The sequence below is a fragment of the Giraffa tippelskirchi genome, chromosome 9, assembly GCF_054371585.1.
Source record: "Giraffa tippelskirchi isolate mGirTip1 chromosome 9, T2T-mGirTip1v1.2.pri, whole genome shotgun sequence".
NCBI classification, from domain to species: domain Eukaryota; kingdom Metazoa; phylum Chordata; class Mammalia; order Artiodactyla; family Giraffidae; genus Giraffa; species Giraffa tippelskirchi.
The window spans coordinates 57,138,412-57,157,644 of record NC_137283.1 but is presented as its reverse complement, the minus strand read 5'-3'; the positions used below and the strand labels follow the sequence as shown (position 1 = coordinate 57,157,644).

General features: G+C 56.4%; 1 protein-coding gene across 7 annotated transcripts in view; it reads left to right on the top strand.

Annotated features, from left to right (window-relative positions):
• RAB7A (RAB7A, member RAS oncogene family) overlaps window positions 1-17,856 on the top strand; it is a 44,739-nt gene extending 26,883 nt beyond the window's left edge. The window contains exons 2-8 of one of the 7 annotated variants that reach the window (XM_081526565.1): window positions 4,635-4,689; window positions 5,327-5,392; window positions 6,888-6,948; window positions 9,043-9,169; window positions 13,349-13,567; window positions 14,700-14,828; window positions 16,542-17,856. In XM_081526565.1, the coding sequence (XP_081382691.1) occupies window positions 6,896-6,948; window positions 9,043-9,169; window positions 13,349-13,567; window positions 14,700-14,828; window positions 16,542-16,637 (624 nt within the window). In that variant the 5' untranslated portion in view covers window positions 4,635-4,689; window positions 5,327-5,392; window positions 6,888-6,895 and the 3' untranslated portion in view covers window positions 16,638-17,856. Of the gene's footprint in view, window positions 1-4,518; window positions 4,690-5,326; window positions 5,609-6,887; window positions 6,949-9,042; window positions 9,170-13,348; window positions 13,568-14,699; window positions 14,829-16,541 lie in introns of all 7 variants that reach the window. The other 6 variants (XM_081526564.1, XM_081526567.1, XM_081526561.1 and 3 more) reach the window with 6 other exon arrangements.
• The last annotated feature ends 1,377 nt before the right edge of the window (window positions 17,857-19,233 follow it).

Below are 19,233 nucleotides of genomic sequence, written 5' to 3'. Positions count from 1 at the left end.
TCGGGTAAAGTGACTCCTAAGGGCCCATTGTCGGTGTCAGGTGCTTGGGCTTGTTCTGCACGTGGCTTCCCCATGTGTAGAGTCACGCTGAACCCCTTGTCCAGTGAGGAGATGTGCAATAGCCAGCTGCGTCTGGCCACTGGAGCTTCCCGTTGACCACTTGAAAGCTACAAAACAGAATGCTTTGTTCAGCTTACAAGGAATCATGGTGGCCTTCTTGTTTATTTGGCTGTACCAGGTGTTCCCTGACCAGAGATGGAACCTGGACCCCCTGCGTTGAAAGCATGAAGTCATAACCACTGGACCACCAGGGAATAGGTCAACCCCAGTGTCCAACCCAGTAACTGACACTGTGCTGAACCCTCAGCAGGTGTCTGAGCCAAAGTAAGCCAAAGTGCTTACTGCCCTAGGTTGCAGTTAGTGACCAGTGTTCCGGAAAGAGACGGGCTCGTGAGTGGACGTGGTTAAAAGTATGAGGCATGGAGGAGGGTGTCAGGACGTAGGGTGCCTTAGTCTGAGGTCGTCTGATCAGCCTGGGTTAGGATCTCGAGAGCAGGGAGCCATGCTTCTCGGGCGCACGGGCCTGAACTGTTACTGCAGGACAGTAGAAGCGGAGGTGAAACCCGAGTGGGTAGTCACTGAGTGCCCACTCGTCAGTTGTGCTTTTTCTTCCCTGGCACTGAGTCTTCCTCCAGTGACACACCCGCACCGCAGCGTTTGCTGGTGTTGATGCAGTCCCAGTGGGTACAGTGTGACTGACTTCAGGATGCACGTAAATGAAGCTGTGATTTGTCTTAGATGTTTAACTAGGACCTCAGATAGACTTGCGAGTGTAGCAGAGGTCAGCGAGTTAGTGTGAGAGGCTGGGGTGATGGGATTTGGAAAGTGAAGTAATAATACTAGGAATACTGGGTGACTAGGTACGTTTTTCACACAGTTAGGAAAGCCCTCATAGGGACTTCCCCAGTGGTCCAGTGGTTAAGAATCCGCCTTTGAGGGCAGGGGGTGCAGGTTCAGTTTCTGGTCGGGCAGCTGAGATCCCACGTGGTGCAACAACTGAGCCTACACCACAACTAGAGAGTCTGTGCGCCGCAGCGAGAGGCCCCGCCCCACACGAGAGGCCCCGCCCCACGACGATAGCTCCCCATGATGTAAGTCGATGCTGTGGCGGCTCCAGAGAATGTGCCCTGATAAGAATGCCTGCCAGGTCTTTCCTGCTGAGCGGTAGGTAGGGGTTTAGGAGTCCCCATCTCAGAAAGTGCTGACCTTGTGCTCACGTGGGGAGCTTGGCATGTCGCTGTGGGCCAAGCCTAGGAGGAGGCGCTCGGGGCAGCCCCAGGCCCTGCACTCCCCAGGTCCGTCTCCGGGACTGTACCCCGTCCTCATGTGCAGAGGGCCCCTGGGGGGCAGTGTGGAGTGGCAGGCACACCCTCGAAGGAGCACTGGGGGAGACGGGGCCTGTTGGGGGCAATGTTGGCGGGTCAGCAGGTCGTCCTGCCCGGGACATCCTGGTGCCCTTTCTGTCATTCCAGTCCAGGCTGTCATCTCCCCCTGGAGCAGAGCTTGTCTCACTCCCCAGCTGAGGTCGCTGCCCTTGAAGTGCCCGCGCAGCTCAGCAGTGTGCTTCCCTCACTCGTGTGTCTCCTGCGTCTTCTCGGGCCCTCCCGGTGTCCTCTTGAAGCCTTCTGGGTAGCTCTTTGCTCCTGCGTGTCTCCCTGGAGGTGCTGGCTGTAAATGGGACGTCAGACCTGCAGCCTGTTGGACACCATCACAGCGGAAGGCTTGCTTGGAGCACACAGGCTGCATGATCAGTGGACCCCGGGCTTCACGTTGCATAGACCCCGGGACTCAGCGCAGGCTGCGCCCCCGCGTGGCCAGCACGGGCAGCGCCTAGCTGAGAGGTTGCCCCGGGGATGGCGGCAGAGGTGGAGGCGGCCCAGCTCCCTGCCCCTCCCCTCCCCGGCCCTCTGTCCTCGGCCTGAGTCTGGGCTGGGTCACGCTGTTTTTCTGATGGTTCTGCCTGCTTGCGGCTTCCTTATTGGCTTTGCTTTTATGGCCAGTTGGCTGCTTAGCTTCAGAGATGAGGAGAGCAGTGACTCCAGGTGTGTGTGTCGGGCGGAGTCTAGCTTTTGATTTCCTACCCGAGAAACAGTGTCCCTGGGGGAAGGGATCCATGCAGCACGTGGAACAGTGATGTGCAGTGATCATGCTGTGTTTGAGGACAGAAGAAAGAGGATGTATTGTGAGTATCCCTTCTTCTAGAAAGGCTCTGGGAGAGATTCCTGGGCTGGCGGGTGTTCTCTCAGTGCCCATTCCCAGGCCCCGGGGATCCACTTATACATTTTAACTCTGTAGGATTTTTCAGAGCAGTTTGTGTCTTTAGAAGTCCATGAAGATGGTGCTGAGGGAGGGTAACAGAAAGCAGGTGCTGCCAGTGAGGGTTCTGGAGGCACTGCTCCTTGCTGCAAAGCTGTGTTCAAGCTTTGCTTTGGTTTTGTTTTTTCCTTCGCTCTTTTCTAGAAACAAGTGTCCTGCTCTTTGATCCCAAAGAACGTTATGTACAAAAGCATAGCTCTTAGCGGTTGCCAGTGTGAAGCCGGTGGTGTCCTCTGGGCCGGCCGCTGGGCGAGACCCCCCCTCGCCTGTTAACAGGCGCTGCGTGGAGGTGCGTGTCCTGGAGGACAGGAATGCTCTTGCAAGCAGAACTGACTGGAAAAATCAACAGTGAACATTTTCCTTCAAAATGGAAATAGCGTTTTGAGTTTGAAGGTCATTTGCCCCTGGAAAGACGACAGTAAGTGAATATGAAGAAAAGAAAGTCATTTGTGACCCACCCTCCAGGAGAGACCTGCTGGCGTTTGCACCTCTGCTCTGTTTGGGAGTCTGGGAAGATGGGCCGTAGGAGTGTTAGCCTGGCTGTCACCACTGAGGGGGGGTTCATCAGCCTTGTACTGGTGAGTTCTGTAATGCTGGAATTTCAGCCCATCATGTTAATACTGTATTTTTAGAACATACTTTTCAAGATGGTTAGGCCAATTCCCTGTCACTGCTCTTTTTTAAAAGGATTGGGAGGGACTCTGATTCATTTTTTACTGAGAAAGATAGAATGACTTCATCACATTCCCCCAAAATCCTTGGAATTATTTAAATAGGAAAGAACTTTTATCTTTACGTTAAGGCTTCCTATAGGAGATACCTCTTCATTTATTCTGATTTTCTTTGTTTCAGTAAAATTGTCATTTTTCTCATTTAGTTCCTATATCTGTTAACTACTGCAACAATGGTTGCAGTTAAATTTGGAAAATCCTTCAGGAAAGTGAATTAGCAAAAGTCATAAAAGTGCTTTTATACTTTTGACTCAGTAATCCCATTTTTAAACAGTTAATCGCATTCTTAATCTCAGTAATCCCATTCTTAAACATCTTGGGTTAAGATGGACAGAAACCTTCCCCGTGAGTGAGAATTTGACCTTTCCTTGACTTCCTACCCCTTTGCCTGGGAACCGTGTTGAAGGCAGACGGGCGCCTCTGTTGTGGGAAGCTTGCTTGTGGTCCCATGTCTCCGGCTTGGTGATTCATCCGATAGGTGAGGGGGGAGGTGGGCGCACCTAATGGGCCCCCAGCCTTGGGCTTCATGGAGCACAGTGGTCTTGTCCTGGACATGTCTCTCGTGGGGAGCCCCAGGAATGAGGGCTCAGAGTGGGGGTGCTGGGGCCAGGCCACCTCCCTGTGCCTGGGCTGCCTGCTGTGTGGACTGGCCAGTGGTCCTCCGCCCTGTGTGGCCGGCGAGGGTCTCAGGAGTCTGAGCCTACGAGACCTACACCCAGCGGGCGTTGCGGTGTCCCAGAGGAGGGCTGCACGGGTGGAAGCTCAGAGGTGTTCTCTGCTGCTGCTAAGTCGTGTCAGTCGTGTCCCACTCTGTGCGACCCCATAGATGGCAGCCCAGCAGGCTCCGCCGTCCCTGGGATTCTCCAGGCAAGAACACCGGAGTGGGTTGCCATTTCCTTCTCCAGTGCATGAAAGTGAAAAGTGAAGTCGCTCAGTCGTGTCCGACTCTTCGCGACCCCATGGACTGCAGCCTACCAGGCTCCTCCGTCCATGGGATTTTCCAGGCAAGAGTACTGGAGTGGGGTGCCATCGCCTTCTCTGGAGGTGTTCTGTAGGGCACTGGTTTCCCTGGAGCTTTGATATGTCAAACAGAAGGTAGGAATGACTGCTTAAATGCTTAACACACTCAGAGAAACATCAGACACTGAGACAGTCATGGAAGCAGGTCCTGGAGGCAGGCTGGGAGAGACGGTTCCGGCCTGTGTGCGAGGCCACACGAGCTCGGAGGGGCCTGGGGGCCTCCCGGACGCACCTCAGGTGGGTGCCCGGGCCTGTGACCGGGTGTGTGAGGAGGAAGGGACTTGGGGCCCGCCTGCTGCCTCTGAGCGGAACCGAGAGGAGGCGAACGTGAGCTCTGGTGTGGGGTCAGCGAGGGTGGGGCGTGCTTCTTACCTCTTCTTTCTGATGTTAGGAAAGAATGCTTGGTACAAAGTGAAACTTACTGAATGAACTCTGAGAATCGGTGAATTTCTTTGCAAAGTCATCTTTTTTTTACACCTTTCCTTGATCTGCCCTTTGGATTTGAAGCGAGTCCCAGCTGTCACACTCTGATCTCAGCCCCTATTCAGCACCAGACCTCGAGGTGAGACACTTCAACGTTGGTCAAGGCAGTCCCTGGGGAGGCTGGCGGTCTCATGGGTGATTGGAGATGCTGGGGGCTGAACCTCTCACTGCAGGTAGGAAAAACCAACACCAGCCCTAGATGTGATGGAGAAAACACTGCAGGAAGCAGGCCTGGCGTGACCCGTCTAGTCCCACCCCTGACTGGCGCGGGAGGGCGCTGTGTAGACAGGAACTGGGGGGTTGAGACTGCCTGCCCCGGGCTCGGCTGTGGCTCCTGCTCACTGCCTCTGGTTTGCCTCCCATCCCCACACTGAGCGAAGCTGCGGAGAACCGCCCTTTCAGGGGCACAGGGAGGAGCACAGGCCTCCCTCGCTCTGATCCTGCCCTGGGGGTGCTGGCCGCTCTAGCACTTTCTGTCCCCGTCCCCCCCCACCCCCCCACCCCGTGACCGCCAGCTGGAAGAGCACAGCTGACAGCCGGCATCTGGAAACGAGGCGCGTGGTTGACGGGCTCTGTGAGGTGCCGCTTCTCTCCCTGCCTTCTGGACTCGGTCGTTCACTCGTCTCTGCCCTTGGTGCACATTGAAACCGTAGCACCGGCATTCAGTGACCGCTTCCTGGGCTCTCTTCACTGTCCTGAGCGTTTTTCTCTTCCAGGCCTGCCATCCTTCCTCGGACCTGAGAACTGTTCTCCCAGCAGAGAGGTTGACGGGCGCGTCCCAGGTCACAGCACTGGGGAGTGTGGGGCCAGGAGTTCCCTTCTTGAGTCACGCCTCTGTGACAGGCAGTGCCGTCAGCCTCAGCCTTCAGGAAGCCAGGCAGATAGACGGAGAAGAAAGCAAAGGCAGCTTTTCTCAGGCCCCGTCTGGAGCGGCCTGTCTGCCCAGACTGGAAGGACACCAGGCTCTCTTGAGGCCACGCCCTCCCCCTCGGTCCTGTGTAAGCCCCGAGGTCCCCGCTCCCCTGACGGGGAGGGGGACGCCACCCAGCCTTTGGTGTCTGCTGAGAAAGGGGCCAGGGCTCTGGGTCCCCAGAAGGCGTGGGATCATTTCAGAGGGCGCTCCTGCCTCTGGAGGTGGCAGCAGCCCCCAGCCCTCTCGTGGGGATCAGCGCCAAGGGGTGCTCCTCGCGGTCCTCGCGTGCGGCCCTGACACCAGTCCGGGGTCGGGACTCCTGCCCTCCTGGACGCCGCTCTTCCCCAAAGGTCTCTGAGGCACTCCTGGGGACCATGAGGCCTGTCCCCATAAGGAAATTGGTCCGGGGTCAGGCTGTGGCGGGGGGTTGAACACCGATGAGGCCTCTTCCACGCTGTCTTGTCCAGGCTCCGGAAGACTTCCTGAAGGGCTTTCTGGGGAAAGATGGTCTCAAGCTGCAAAGTCAAATGCTATTTCTGCCAATATTTGGTAACTCTCTACTTGGCACTGGAGATAGTGGAGAATAAAACGGTCTAGACGGAAATCATTAGGAAAAGGAGAAGAGAGATGAATATAATAGCACATTAAAATGTCAAATCCAGGTGCCCCTGCACAGCGAGGCCCTTGGCCATGCGCATCTGCTTGCAGGAGGGTTTCTGGCTATGCCGGCCCTCGTTGCCCCGCAGACCCTTCCCCAGGGCGGAGCTCGGCTCTGGGCGCAGGGACGCGGTGGTTGGGGTTCCCGGGTTCTGGCTCCCGGGCCCAGTTGCTCTGCCACACGTGGGATTTTCCTGGGCCAGGGCTGGAAACTGTGCCCCCTGCATTGGCCAGCGGATTCCTCACCCCTGGACCACCAGAGATGCCTGTGAGGGTTTTTTGGAAGAATACAGACTGCACAGCCCCGTGTGGCTGAAGTGCAGAGGTAGGACCACAGGTGCCGAGGCCCAGCTGTGAGGTTGTCAGCGGTCTTCAGCTGCGTGGAGGGTCCGTGTTCTGAAGACAGGCAGCGTCTAGGGTAGACAGCGGTGGGGAGAGGCAGGCTGCTTCACGGTAGACAAAGGGCTCGCCCCCGAGGAGGCCTGGTGAGCAGCACTCACGCTCACCCATGCTGCCCCAGTGTCCCGGCAGCGCGCTCGCTCCTGCAGGCTCCTCCGGGTGCAGGGTGGCCCTGGCGTGCTCCTGGTCCGGCTCCAGTGCTGAGCCTGCGCTCTGTCCAGGCCCTGGGCGGCAGCGGGGAGCCAGGCGGCAGGGAGGGGCTTCCCTCGACAGTTCCATCCTGCTCACGTGCCTTCTCCTTCTTCCAGCTTGAAGGATGACCTCGAGGAAGAAAGTGCTGTTGAAGGTGATCATCCTGGGAGACTCTGGGTAAGCGTCCCTCCTGCACTTGAGCTGACACCCTGCTGGGAGCTCTCGCACTGGTCTCTGTGGTGCCTGGTCTCCGTGCCGTGGGGGCACAGCAGAGCCTGCCTGACACTGGCTGTGGGGCCCTTGGTCCCCAGTTTGGAGAAAACAGTGGCTGTTTGAACTCACTTATGATAATTTCATGCAGTTCCTTTTCCCTAGCTGGTGAGAGGAGGGAGGAGAGTTTTTATGTAGATTTGTTGCCATGGGCAGCATGCCCACGCTGGAGGTTTGGGGCACACTGCGGCACAGGCAGAGCCCTGAGACACTGCAGTTGTTACAGACCACCTCCGTGGCGTCAGTATTGCAGTAAAGTGAGCCATGTGAACTTTCTGGTTTCCCAGGGCATAGAAAAGTCATGTTTGCACTATACTGTCATCATTTACATGTGCAGTAACGGTATGTCTAGGGAGCATTGTGCATACCGTAATTTAAAAATAATTTACTGCCAGAAGATGCTAACCATCCGCTGACCCTTTGGTGAGTCGTCGTATTTTTGCAATAGTAACATCAAAGATCACTGATCACAGATAACAAAGTAATGATGGAAGAGTTACAACTACTGCGAGAATTATCAAAATGTGACACAGACATGAAGGGAGCAGACGTCATTGGAAAAGTGGTGCCAACTGACTGGCTTGACACAGGGCTGCCACAGACGTGCAGTCTGCAAAAAAGAAAACGCAAGCGGAAGGCAGTTTCTGCAGAGCGCCTTCAAGTGAGGCGTGCCTGCACCCGCCTCCTGCTGGGCCTGGGTCTCCACTGACCAAGTAACTGACTAGTTCTGTGATCACTGGGAAGATTTGGGGGGCCGCAGGTGAGGTTTTCAGACTTGGCATCTGAAGTGACCCTTGAAAACTTAGACTGGAGGCTACATACTCTTTTAAATCATAATAAATGCAAGTGTGCATCCTATTCCAAAGTTCTTTTTAAAAGGCAGTGATTTTCCTACCCTGGCTAGCTTCCTGAATCACCTGGTTTTAAAAGTGAGCGTCTGCCCCGAGCCGCGGGCCCGCGCTGGCCGGCATCCGTAAATCCACACACTCTGTCCGTCTCCGCTCTCGCTCGCTCTCCGATCCCTCTGGTCCACTGTCAGGATTGAAAGTGCTGCTTTTCGGCCCGTTACCCAGGCTTGCCTGACGACAGATTGCCTGACGACAGATTTCCTGTCGTCTTCCCCTGGAGGTTCCGGTGCAGGTGGCCGGGCGGGGAACACTGCCCTGGGCTGTCAGTCCTCCCAGGTCCTCTGCGGGTGAAGCGAGTGTATTCCTTTGTGGCAAGGAAGGTGTTCCCGGCCTGTCCTGCCTCGTTACCGGAAGCGTCACCCTGCTCTCCTGCTGAGACACCTCTGGGGAGCCTGCTTCGGTGGACTCCCATCTGGTGAAATACTGGTGCTTTTTCTGCTTCAAATTTTAAACTTGGTTTAGGCTTTCCTCATAGCTCAGTCGGTAAAGAATCTGCCTGCAATTCAGGAGACCCCGGTTTGGTTCCTGGGTCGGGAAGATCCGCTGGAGAAGGAAATGGCAACCCACTCCAGTATTCTTGCCAGGAAAATCCCATGGACAGAGGAGCCTGGCGGGCTATAGTCCATGGGGTCGCAAGAGTCAGACACAACTTAGCGACTAAACCAGCAGCAGCAGATGGGCTGGCTGCTGTGAATGTCTGCTGGGAGCCAGTGGCTTCCTCTGGCCATTACTCTCTTGGACTGAATGACCAGCACTAAATGGAGAGGCCCAAGACGGCAGAGACACTTCAGGACAAGTGGAGGGGTCTCACTGCTGGAGCTTTGTTTAGAAGGAGCGCGTTTGTCGGCCTCCTTCTGGAAGGAGACAGATGGTAACACTAGGTTCTGCCAGCAGCTTCTCCAGACCTGACCCCCACCTGTAACCCGTGTCCGTCCCTGTGAGCGCACATCGTCACTGGGAGAACTGGAGGCTCCCCCTGTTGGGAGGGGCAGGCCCTTGTTCTGCAAGACAGGTCCTTCCAGACTGCACGCGTCAGAGTCGGTGTTCGTGCCGTCCTGCCTGGCTTACACTTGTGGTTTTTCTCCAATTTCAGAGTCGGGAAGACCTCACTCATGAACCAGTATGTGAACAAGAAGTTCAGTAACCAGTACAAAGCCACAATAGGGGCAGACTTCCTGACGAAGGAGGTGATGGTGGATGACAGGCTAGTGACCATGCAGGTAAGCACGCCTCCCCTGCGCCGGCCCAGCCCGGCTGTCCAGGCTAAGCGCCTGCCTCTGCCTCGGCGCTGCCCTCCCTCTGTTCAGATCTCACGGTTCTGTTCACGAGTAATTCACTTACAGTGGGACTGCCAGGTACAGCATAAGACACCAAGTGTGTCCTCAATACTGTGAGACACACCAGCAGTTTTCCTTTTTTTCCCAAAGTTCAAGTTTAAGTGGACTCCCTGGGTTTTGTCGTTTTGGTTTAGTTTTTTGCTATAAAATTGGCAGCTTACAGGTTCCTGTCTTGTGTCTCCAAAATGTCTAAGTTGTGTTTCTCAGCACCCTTGCCTAGTGCTTTAGGCTGAAAAATCCTTGAGTCTCTCCTAGGTTCTTACGGCAGCCATTATAGTGATTTCCCCAGCTTCTAAGCTGTGCTCTCCGTGGCCCTTTAAGTTGCGTTTCTGTTCAGCCAGTCTGGCTTCTTCATGTAGCAGCTTAATCTGATTTCAGGGGCTTTCCTTTCAACGTGTGGGATAAACACGATTCCTTCACTTGGCTCCTTAAGAGGCTTCACGTTCTGGGCCTTCCCTGGTGGTCCGGTGGTTCTGACTCCTCATGTTCACTACAGAGGCCTGGGTTTGACCCCCGGGGAGGAACTAGACCCCACCAGTCTCACATGCTCGCTCGGGGCTCTGCTGGCCGGGCCCTTCCGTCCCAGCTTCTGGCATCCTGAGCACCTGCTTCCAGCCCAGGTGTTGTGTCCAGAAGCCCTACCTCTGCAGTTGTGTGTTGTTCTCTGCCCTGAATGCTGTCCTGGGAAGACCACGCCGTGTGGTCCTGGCCGACACCCGGCTCGCTGAGTCATCTGGGCGGTGCGGGCCACGGCGGGAGCTTCCACCCGTGTTCACCCCGAGCTGTGTGACGTGCTCCCGGGGGCACACGCTCCGCGCTCCTCCAGCCGGGGCTGACGTGGCTCCCACCCCACTGCGCCAGACACAGCGGCGTGCGGGGGGTGGGCAGGACCGGCCCTGGGGTTCGGGGGTGCAGACCTCCAGGTGTACGATAAACAGGTGGTGGGGTGTGGGGTGAGGACCAGGTGGCAGGATTGTAACCACTGGGAGTGTGGCGGTCCTTTTGTAACAAAAAAAGACAAAAGCACAGGTGGTGCAGCAGAAACAGACACGGCATTGGAGTCAGTAACCTTTCAGTCTGTGTGTGGAACTGAAGCTCGGATAAGCCAAGCTGGAGAGAAAAGATTTCTAGATAACAAGAGAGAGAACCGGAAGCTGGTGAGAAGCTCGGGCTCCTGCCGCGGTGGTTTGTGGATTTACAGCGGGACTGGCGTCCTGTCCGTCATTGGGATGAGAGGTGGCCTGCACAGGGTGGGCTCTGGAACTGAGACCCCCTTGGACTCACAGACACGCAGGGTTTCTGGAGCCTTGGAAAGTTGTGGAAACGGGACCCCAGACCTCAGCCCCCGGAAGGGGTAATGCTGGCATGTAGGGTGCAGGCGGGGGCTCTGCTGCCCTACCTCTGGTTGGGGACACCCCGTCTCGCTGTACACGTTTCTACTCTGCGGAGCACAGAGAGCTTTGTCTGCAGGATTTGACATAACCCTCTGTCACTCCTGGCGAAGAGAAAGATAAGACCACCCTGTTGAGAGATGTACAACTTCTAGACAGAAGATGAGCCTTGAGGAAGTACTATGCCACAGAAAGAGCTCACAGAGAGGGGAGGTTTCTTAACAAGGGATGGAGACCGTGACAAAGAGGGTCACTGAGAGACGGGGATGTGGGAGCTTAGGAAACTGAGACAAACGGAACAGGTAAACCTCAGGTTAAACACAGTGGAGGAAAAACTTGAAGGTTAAGCTGAGCAAATTACCGCAAAGAAAACTGGAGTGCCAGAAACCAGAATCCTCAGAGCACTTAGGGAGAGAAGACAGGTACGGGTGCGGGGACGGCAGGTGGACAGGTGAGTTCTCAGCTTTGCGGCCGAGGGCTGCATCCAGGTCCTGGGCTCAGATGCTGCCTGAAGACCCCCGCGTCCTGGAGCAGGAGCAGATGGACAGCGGTGGTTCTCCTGGCCACGGGGGCCGCAGAACGAGGCTCAGCCCCTCCCGGCTCGGGGCCAGTCTGATGAAGCCCCAAAAGCTTAGATCTTAGTTTCCTGAAGTCAGTGCGAGCACCGAGCAGAGTCTGGAAAGAGCGCTAAAGAAAATGGTCCTCGGATTGGAACAGAAGGATGGCGCTCAGGCTTCTTCAGCCAGCTTCAAAGACGGGAAGTGAATGAAAACACCGTCTCCGGACAGAGGCATCCTCATTTCAGGTCTTGAGGAATCCTCTCCTGTTTTTATGGGCCTTCAGCAGCGTGCCAAACAAAGATGATTCAGAGAAGGCAACACAGCAAGGACCAGTGGAAACCTCCCTGGCAGTTCAGAGTGGTTTTTGTATTGAAATCGAGCCACCTCGTGTATCTGTGGAGAAGAAGCTAAGCAGGTGGCATGGGTCAGTAGGTTTGCTGAAAATGAAACACGGTAACCCAAAATTAGAAATTAGAGCGTGTTCAGCAGATGGGATACAGCAGACGAAGGCTGAAAGGAAGGAGAGTGATGGAAAAGGGGAAAGGTAGAAGCAGGGCTTGGTGAGCAGCTCAGACTTTTCATCGTCTCAGAAGAGCAGGTAGATCAAAGAGGAGTGTTTGCTAGGAAGTTTCCACAGCAGACGTGGTACCAGTCCATGGATTCAGGGAAGCCCACATTCCAAGAGAGATAAAAAAAAAAAAAAGACTAGAAAAACCATATTGAAAGAAAAATCTTTTCAAGATAAACTTGAAAGCAGTGACAGGAACAAGAACCACCTGGAAGCACAGCGGCGAGGCTGCACGAGGCTGCAGCGGGTCCGGCGGCTGTGGCTTGTTTTCTGGGCGGGCTGCTCTGTCCCCCTGGTGCCCAGCTGCGAGGAGGAGGGCGCACCTCCCTTGACTCTGGTGCAGAGAGCCTCAGAGGTGCACTCCAGGCAGGAGGGCGAGGTCCGCGATGAGATTGCAGCTTGGGGGCATGACAGAAATGGGAGTCCCCTAACAGGGCCCTGTGCCCCTGTGTCCTTGTGTGGGCTCGCTCCCTCTAGGCGGACATCTGGTCTGGTTTTGTGCAGGAGGCCTTCCTCCCTGACCCGGAAGCCGTCCGTGTGGCCACGGCAGGTTGGCGTGTTCCGTGAGTGCTGTGGGTCTCAGGAGGCCAGGCCGGCTGCATGGAGTTTGGGCCTCCTCTTGCGGAGTCTGGTTCATTAGATGAAACGGGTGTCTCAGTCCACACTCCACGTCGACCTAAAACTCAGGCCCTTGAGTCCCAGCCAGTGCTGTGGATATAGTTTTTACTTGGGTTGTGAGGATGGTTCAGATTCTCGTGCTGTTCTGAAGCTAAGTGCTTTCCTACAGACAGACAGACAGACAGAGGGTCCAGCAGGTGGCCACTGCTGTCAGCTAGAGGTAACCGCGTGCCTTCTGCCCCGGGGCCGGGGCCCTGCTGGGGTCTGGAGTGTCAAGGAGGTGCATCCTGCATCCCAGCCCGGCGTGGCAGTGCATGATGGGAAGCTCTGAGGGCTGAGAACCGTGGTGCCCGTGGTCAGCACCTGCCTCCGCGCTGAGTCCTCACTGCCTTTCCCTTCATTTCTCTCTCCCTTTCCTTCCCCTCCTCACACAGTACTTTTGTTTTCTTTGTCTCTTGAGATATGATAAAAATGTTTGGTTTTTTTTTTAAGGTAAACGTTATATACAGTAAAATATGTAAATGTAAACAAATGTTCAGTTTGGTAGTTCTGTGATGGCGTACTAGTTAGGATTTGTGCTTTTCACTGCTGTGGGCCCAGGTTCAGTCTCTGGCTGGGGAACTAAAATCCTGCAAGCCTCACGGTGTGGCCAGATAAATAAAAGTAAACGTACGCTGAACAAATGATCACCCGTGGGAAGTCCCCAAGTACGGAACTCTTAGGTTTGGGGTGCAGCTTCTCCGTACATACCTCCTCGTGTGACCACCACCTGGATCAGGACCCACATGTTTCGAGCATCTCTGGGCTTCGGGCGCGTGCACTCAGCTGTTGTCCGTCTTGAGGTGCTCGTCTCGGGGTGGCCCTGGCGTCCCCATGCCCCCCGTCCTGGGCCGCGCCCCCAGGAGTGACGGTTTGTCTTGGGCAGATCTGGGACACGGCCGGACAGGAGCGGTTCCAGTCCCTGGGCGTGGCCTTCTATAGAGGCGCGGACTGCTGCGTCCTGGTGTTCGACGTGACCGCCCCCAACACCTTCAAGACCCTTGACAGCTGGAGAGATGAGTTTCTCATCCAGGCCAGTCCCCGGGACCCCGAGAACTTCCCCTTCGTCGTGCTGGGAAACAAGATTGACCTCGAAAACAGACAGGTGCGTGCTGGCGACGGCGGGGTCCTTGGTGGGGGCCGCCTTTAAGTGGGGGGCGAGGTCCCGGGGGCAGTGCTGGTGTTCAGGTTTGACTGGCAAAGAACCACCTGCCCCAAGGATCACCCCATCTTTCTGTCTGTGTGTGTCCCATGCAAGGGAAGGGTACAACTAACAAGGGGGCATCTGGCCGCCCTTGGGTGGGGCCCGGCTCCCCGGGAGCAGAGCGGGGAGGGTGTGCAGGGGTCAGAGCGCCCTGTGGAGCTGCCCCCTGCCAGCCCTCCCGGCTCCGGTCCGGGATTGACCTCTAGGCCCTGTGGGATGTCGGTCTCCTGGCCGCGGGGCAGACTTGCACTTGGTCTGGCTCACACGCTGTTGAGCTGAGGACACCCCGGGCAGACGACAGTGCGTCAGGGCCGCGGGGCCCCAGAGGACCTGCCCGGGCCAGCTGCCCTTGGGGACTGGGGCCCAGGAGGCCAGTTGAGACCCCCACACCACCCCACGGCCGTGGCGTGGGCCTGTTAGCGCCTCTGCCTCTGACCCAGAGGAGGGTTCGCTTGTCCCCAGGTCGTCCTGGCGCTGCGGGGGCCTCCCCAGATCCTGCGTGTGCGGGAGGTGCGTTGGGCTTTGAGTAAAATTGCTCTGGCTTCCTTTCCAGTAGCATCTCTCTGGGGAACGTAGACAAAGTTCTCTTAAGTATAGCTGAGTTTATTTTTGACCAGTCAGCTCTTTCCTAAGTGAATGAGTCCTTCTCTCATCTCAAAACAGGCTCAGGTGGGGAGGAGTCGGGGAACAGGACGTGGCTGGGTTGGGGGCTCTGGGGCCTGCGTGTGTGTTCAGGTCCGGGGCCCAGGCGGGTGCCCTGAGCAGTCACAGGAGGCCTGCAGACCAGGCCTGTCCTGGGTGGGGGCCCTGCGGCTCCAGGAGAGGCGGGCACTTCCTCCTGGGCTGGCATCCTCCTCCCTTCACAAGCTGCTTCCAAGTGCAGCTCAGGGTCGGGAGCTGAGAGTGGTAAAATCTAGCCCTCCTGTGGTTAGCTGGCGCGGGGCTGGTGGGTGGTGGCCAGGGACGGGGGTCCTGGGGTCGTTCCAGTGGAATTCCTGCTCTTCCTGGCACCTGCGCCCTGCCTTTCCTTCAGGTGGCCACCAAGCGGGCACAGGCCTGGTGCTACAGCAAAAACAACATTCCCTACTTCGAGACCAGCGCCAAGGAGGCCATCAACGTGGAGCAGGCCTTCCAGACGATCGCCCGAAACGCACTCAAGCAGGTGGGTGTCTGCAGCCATCGGCTCCTCCGGGGACGGAGCCCGGCCTGGCCACCTCATCCTGCATCCTCTCTCCCGTGGGCTCTCTGTGCAGCCAGAGACGGTGGCGGGGCCTTTGAGAGCTGCCCCGCCCCGCTGTCTGTGAGTCAGCTGCACAGGGGCCCTGAGGCCCCCGTGTGTGGGGCCGCCCTGCTCGGCGCGCTCCTTCTGTTGGGAATTGTCCTAAGTGATCCTCATAAAGTTAACCCAAAAGGCTCTAGGAATTGTATTCCTTGGATAAGGTTTCCCTGCATTTTCTCTGTGTTGTTTATTCAGCTGTATCCGCCCCCCCAAAAAAATACCAGTGGCATCTTGTTGGCATGTGCCAGGTGAAGGCTCTTCTGACGCCACAGCTGCTGGGCAGCTCTTTTCTCCCTGAACACTCTTGCCCCTAGAGCCCTGTTACAGCGCTTGTATTCCTACGAGCTGGAGTCGCGGGAGTAAGACTGTCTGACTGGCAAGGTGGCCCCTGGCTGTCCCTGGGGACAGTGGTGACCCTCGGTTCCGGCCACCGCGGTGGCTCCCCCAGAGCACCGCCCACGCTCTCCAGAGGGGGTCCTCGCAGTCCTCGCCCGGGACTCGGCCATCCGCAGAGGTGGGGTGAGAGTTATGTAGGTGTGCCTTTTTCTCAGCGCCTTGGGCCACAGTAAAGCACTTGCTGGTGGAGTGTGCATTGCCCTCTGTTGGAGCCGGTTCTCACCTGCATCGGGGTCCGTCTGCAGTCGGCGTGCTCCCCGCGTGGACCGTCCTGACCTCACTGCCTCTGCCCGCACTAGTTGTGTCTTTATTCTTGGCTGTGTATGGTTCATTATCCATTTAAACTAAGACTTTTACTCCAGGTACAACTTTTTCCTCTTTCGTCCTCCCCCCCAAGAAATAAAGAAATAAAACCTTCCCAGGTTTTGGACTCCACAGACTGGGCGGCTCAAGGAACACACTTTTATTTTCTATCAGTTTTGGGGCCACAAGTCCATAATTGAGGGGCCAGCAAATCCGATCTCCGCTGAGGCCTCTGTTACGACAGAAAGCAGATGAGTGCTGGTCAGGGCTGGGAGCAGCGGGTGGGACAGGCCGCTGCTGACAGAGGCAGCTCGCCTCCGGGGGCCGGGAAGGTCCCGATGGCGCTGACCTGTGAGTGGGCCAGGCAGCACGGCGCCCATGCTCATCCCTCAGGGAGAGAGGCCTCCTTAAGATACAGATAGTTCTGCGCGTGGTTGCTGGAACAGCACTTTGAACAGAGTGGTTTCCCTACAGGACCTCTACCCTTGGGTGCTCTGTGTCTAAGGGACAGGTGATTTTTCTTTCCTGGGAAGTAGGAAGCTGCCCCTCACTGGAAACACGTTAATTCAGCCCGAGTCCCCGTGAAGTGACCCCAGTCCCTGTCCTGTGGGCCCCACAGTGAGGGAATTGTCCCGGGCGGGCTCTCCTGAAGGCCTGAAGAGACGGCGGACAGACCTGCGTCCAGAGAGAGGCGCACAGGGGGAGCTCGCGGGGTGTTTGAGGGCCGGGGCTCCGGACCCTGTCTGCGTCAGGCACTGGCAGAAGCTCCCAGAGCGGGCGCGTGCGGACGGAGGGCGTCAGCCTGTCCCCCATCACCCGTCCTGCCCTCCCGGCCCCCCCACCCGCGGGGCGCGCACCCACCCTGGGCCCAGGCTCACCGCCTCTCTCCCCGCCCAGGAAACGGAAGTGGAGTTGTACAACGAGTTCCCCGAGCCCATCAAACTGGACAAGAACCTCGGCCCCAAGCCCTCGGGCGAGAGCTGCAGCTGCTGAAGAGGCGGAGAGAGCAGAGCACAGCGTCCTTCACGACCGAGAACACACGTAGGCCTTCTTCCACGAGCCCCTCCTCTCCACACAGACAGTCATCTCTCAGCCGGCTGCCCAGAGAGCCCAGCACACCGCTGACCCCCGCACACGCCCGACAGACCCCACCGCCCGCCCGCCCGCGGGCTCCACGGCAGCAGCAGGGCCGGCGGTACACACCCGCTTGGGGTGGAGTCTGCGTTGGAAGCTTCTTCCTTTTGTCCACTGGAGAGAGAACTGTTTACAGTTAATCTGTGTCTAATTAGTTCTGATTTTTTTAACCGTCTTGTGGTCTTTTTACCCCCTCTCTTCCTGTGAAGGCCACCACGTGGGAAGGCTGGTGCCCTGCGCTCCATCACAGGCTCACACCCAGTCTGATCAGGCTGAGTTTTGTATGTATCTGTTAATGCTTGTTACTTTTAACTAATCAGATCTTTTTACAGTATCCATTTATTATGTAATGCTTCGTAGAAAAGAATCTTATAGTACATGTTAATATATGCAACCAATTAAAATGTATAAATCAGTGTAAGAAATTCTTGGGTTATGTGTTTAAGTCCTGTGATGCAGGCGTAGAGACAGAGGGCTGAACCTGGTCTGGATTGCAGCGTGTTCAGCATCTCAAGAGTTGAGAAGTCCAGCAGGATGCAGTATTCTGTACAGTAAACACGAGAATCATGTACGCCTTTTATCAAAGACTTCAGAGCCAAAAAGCTTTGCATCTCTCCAGGGGGAAACTGTCCAGTTCCCTTCTGTATCTAAATTTTCCAAGAGGTGATTTGCATAATACCTTGGTGTGTGCAATGGAGAAACAGCTGTTTCGCAAATTAAAACTCTCATTTTCCCTTTTTTTCTTTCTTGTTCCACACTTTAAAACTCCCGTTAGATTAGCATCCACGTCCAAGAGGGAGAGGAGGCCCTCCCAGACTGTCCTAGCGACGGTACCTTTGTTCTAGAAGGCGCTCCTCTCGGGGTGTGGCATCCTCGGTGAGCACACCCTCCCCCCACCCCACCCCGCCGCCCCAGTGTAGCCCCCCCAGCCCCCACTTCCTGGTGGGGCCACCCCCCTCGCCCCCGCACTGTAGCCTGCTTCACAGAGCTCCCCTCCAAGGGCCTGCGTCCCAGGGTGTGGGCCAAGTTCTTCTGTAAAGAGACGAACGTGATGCCAATAAAATGTACCAAGAACAAAGACTGTCTGTCTTCGCTCCGTCTTTTCCTCCAGGCCTGGGCACAGGGGAGGCCCTGCAGCTGGTCGCCCTCACGGCGGTTTCTCTCGAGCAGGAGCCCCCAGCACCGTCCGCAGGCCTCCTCCCATCCAGCCCCTCAGCACTGGCCCCTGGTGTGCGCCGTCCATGTGTCTAATCACAGTGGGGGGACGGACCCCGACTGGGGAGAGCGCTGTCCCTGCAGAGGTGGGGCCGTGAGCAGCCTGCAGGAGGTGAGCCTGAGTGGCCTTTGGGTTTGCTGTGGTTTAACCCACATGGCCGCTGACATGCGGCCCTTGTGTGGTTCTGGGTTTCTGACTCTTGACAGGAGGGTGCGGCAGCGGGGCCCGCGTTCCAGCGCAGATGAGCTACGCTGCGATGGCAGATGCCGCGAGAATCAGCCGGTGGGAGGGTGGCGGCTGGCAGACCACACCTTGGGCGCTACCGCCCCACTTCTCAGGCCCCCGGTGGTTTCCTTCCTCCGGCCGCTCTGGGCTCACACCCTGGACGCTCACACCATGACAGCACCCGTTAGCGGCACACGGCTCCCCGCGCTCTGGCCCCGCCTCCTGGGCTGGGTGCGGGGGGCCCGGTGCCGGCCGTGGTGAGTGGACCCCGAGTGGTGCTCACTTCACAAGCCAGGCTGTAGCCCTCTGGTCCTGACCTTGAACAAGACAGGGAAATGGACTTTGCCCTCTGACCTCAACCACCTCCTAAAACCAGTGATGATCCATACAGTGACCTGCCTTGTTTTTTAAAGGTGAAGGTGAAGTTGCTCAGTCGTGTCCGACTCTTTGCGACCCCATGGACTGTAGCCTACCAGGCTCCTCAGTCCACGGAATTTTCCAGGCAAGAGTATTGAAATGGGTTGCCATTTCCTTCTCCAGGGGATCTTCCCGACCCAGGGATCGAACTCGGGTCTCCCGCATTGCAGCAGACGCGTTACTGTCTGAGCCACCAGGGAAGACTATATGTTTTTTAAATATATATTTAATAGTGCTATAACCATGTGTGTATTAAAGTCACCTTTAGAATGAAAAGGTAAGCCAAAAATAGGAGAAACTATTTGCAAATCATGTATCTTATGGAGACCTTGCATCTACAATACGTTAAATAATAATTATGACTCAATGATAAGAAAACAAACTTAAAATGGGCAAAAGACTGGAACTAACATAAACATTTTATCAAAGAAGACATTCAAGCTGTTACTAAGAATTAGAAACTGTTCTCAAAACTGTTAGTCACTAGGAAAATGCCAATTAAAACCATAATGGAGGGCCTTCCCTGGTTGTCCAGTGGTGAGGAATCTGCCATCCAATATAAGGGACTAGGGTTCAATGCCCGTTCTGGGAACTGAG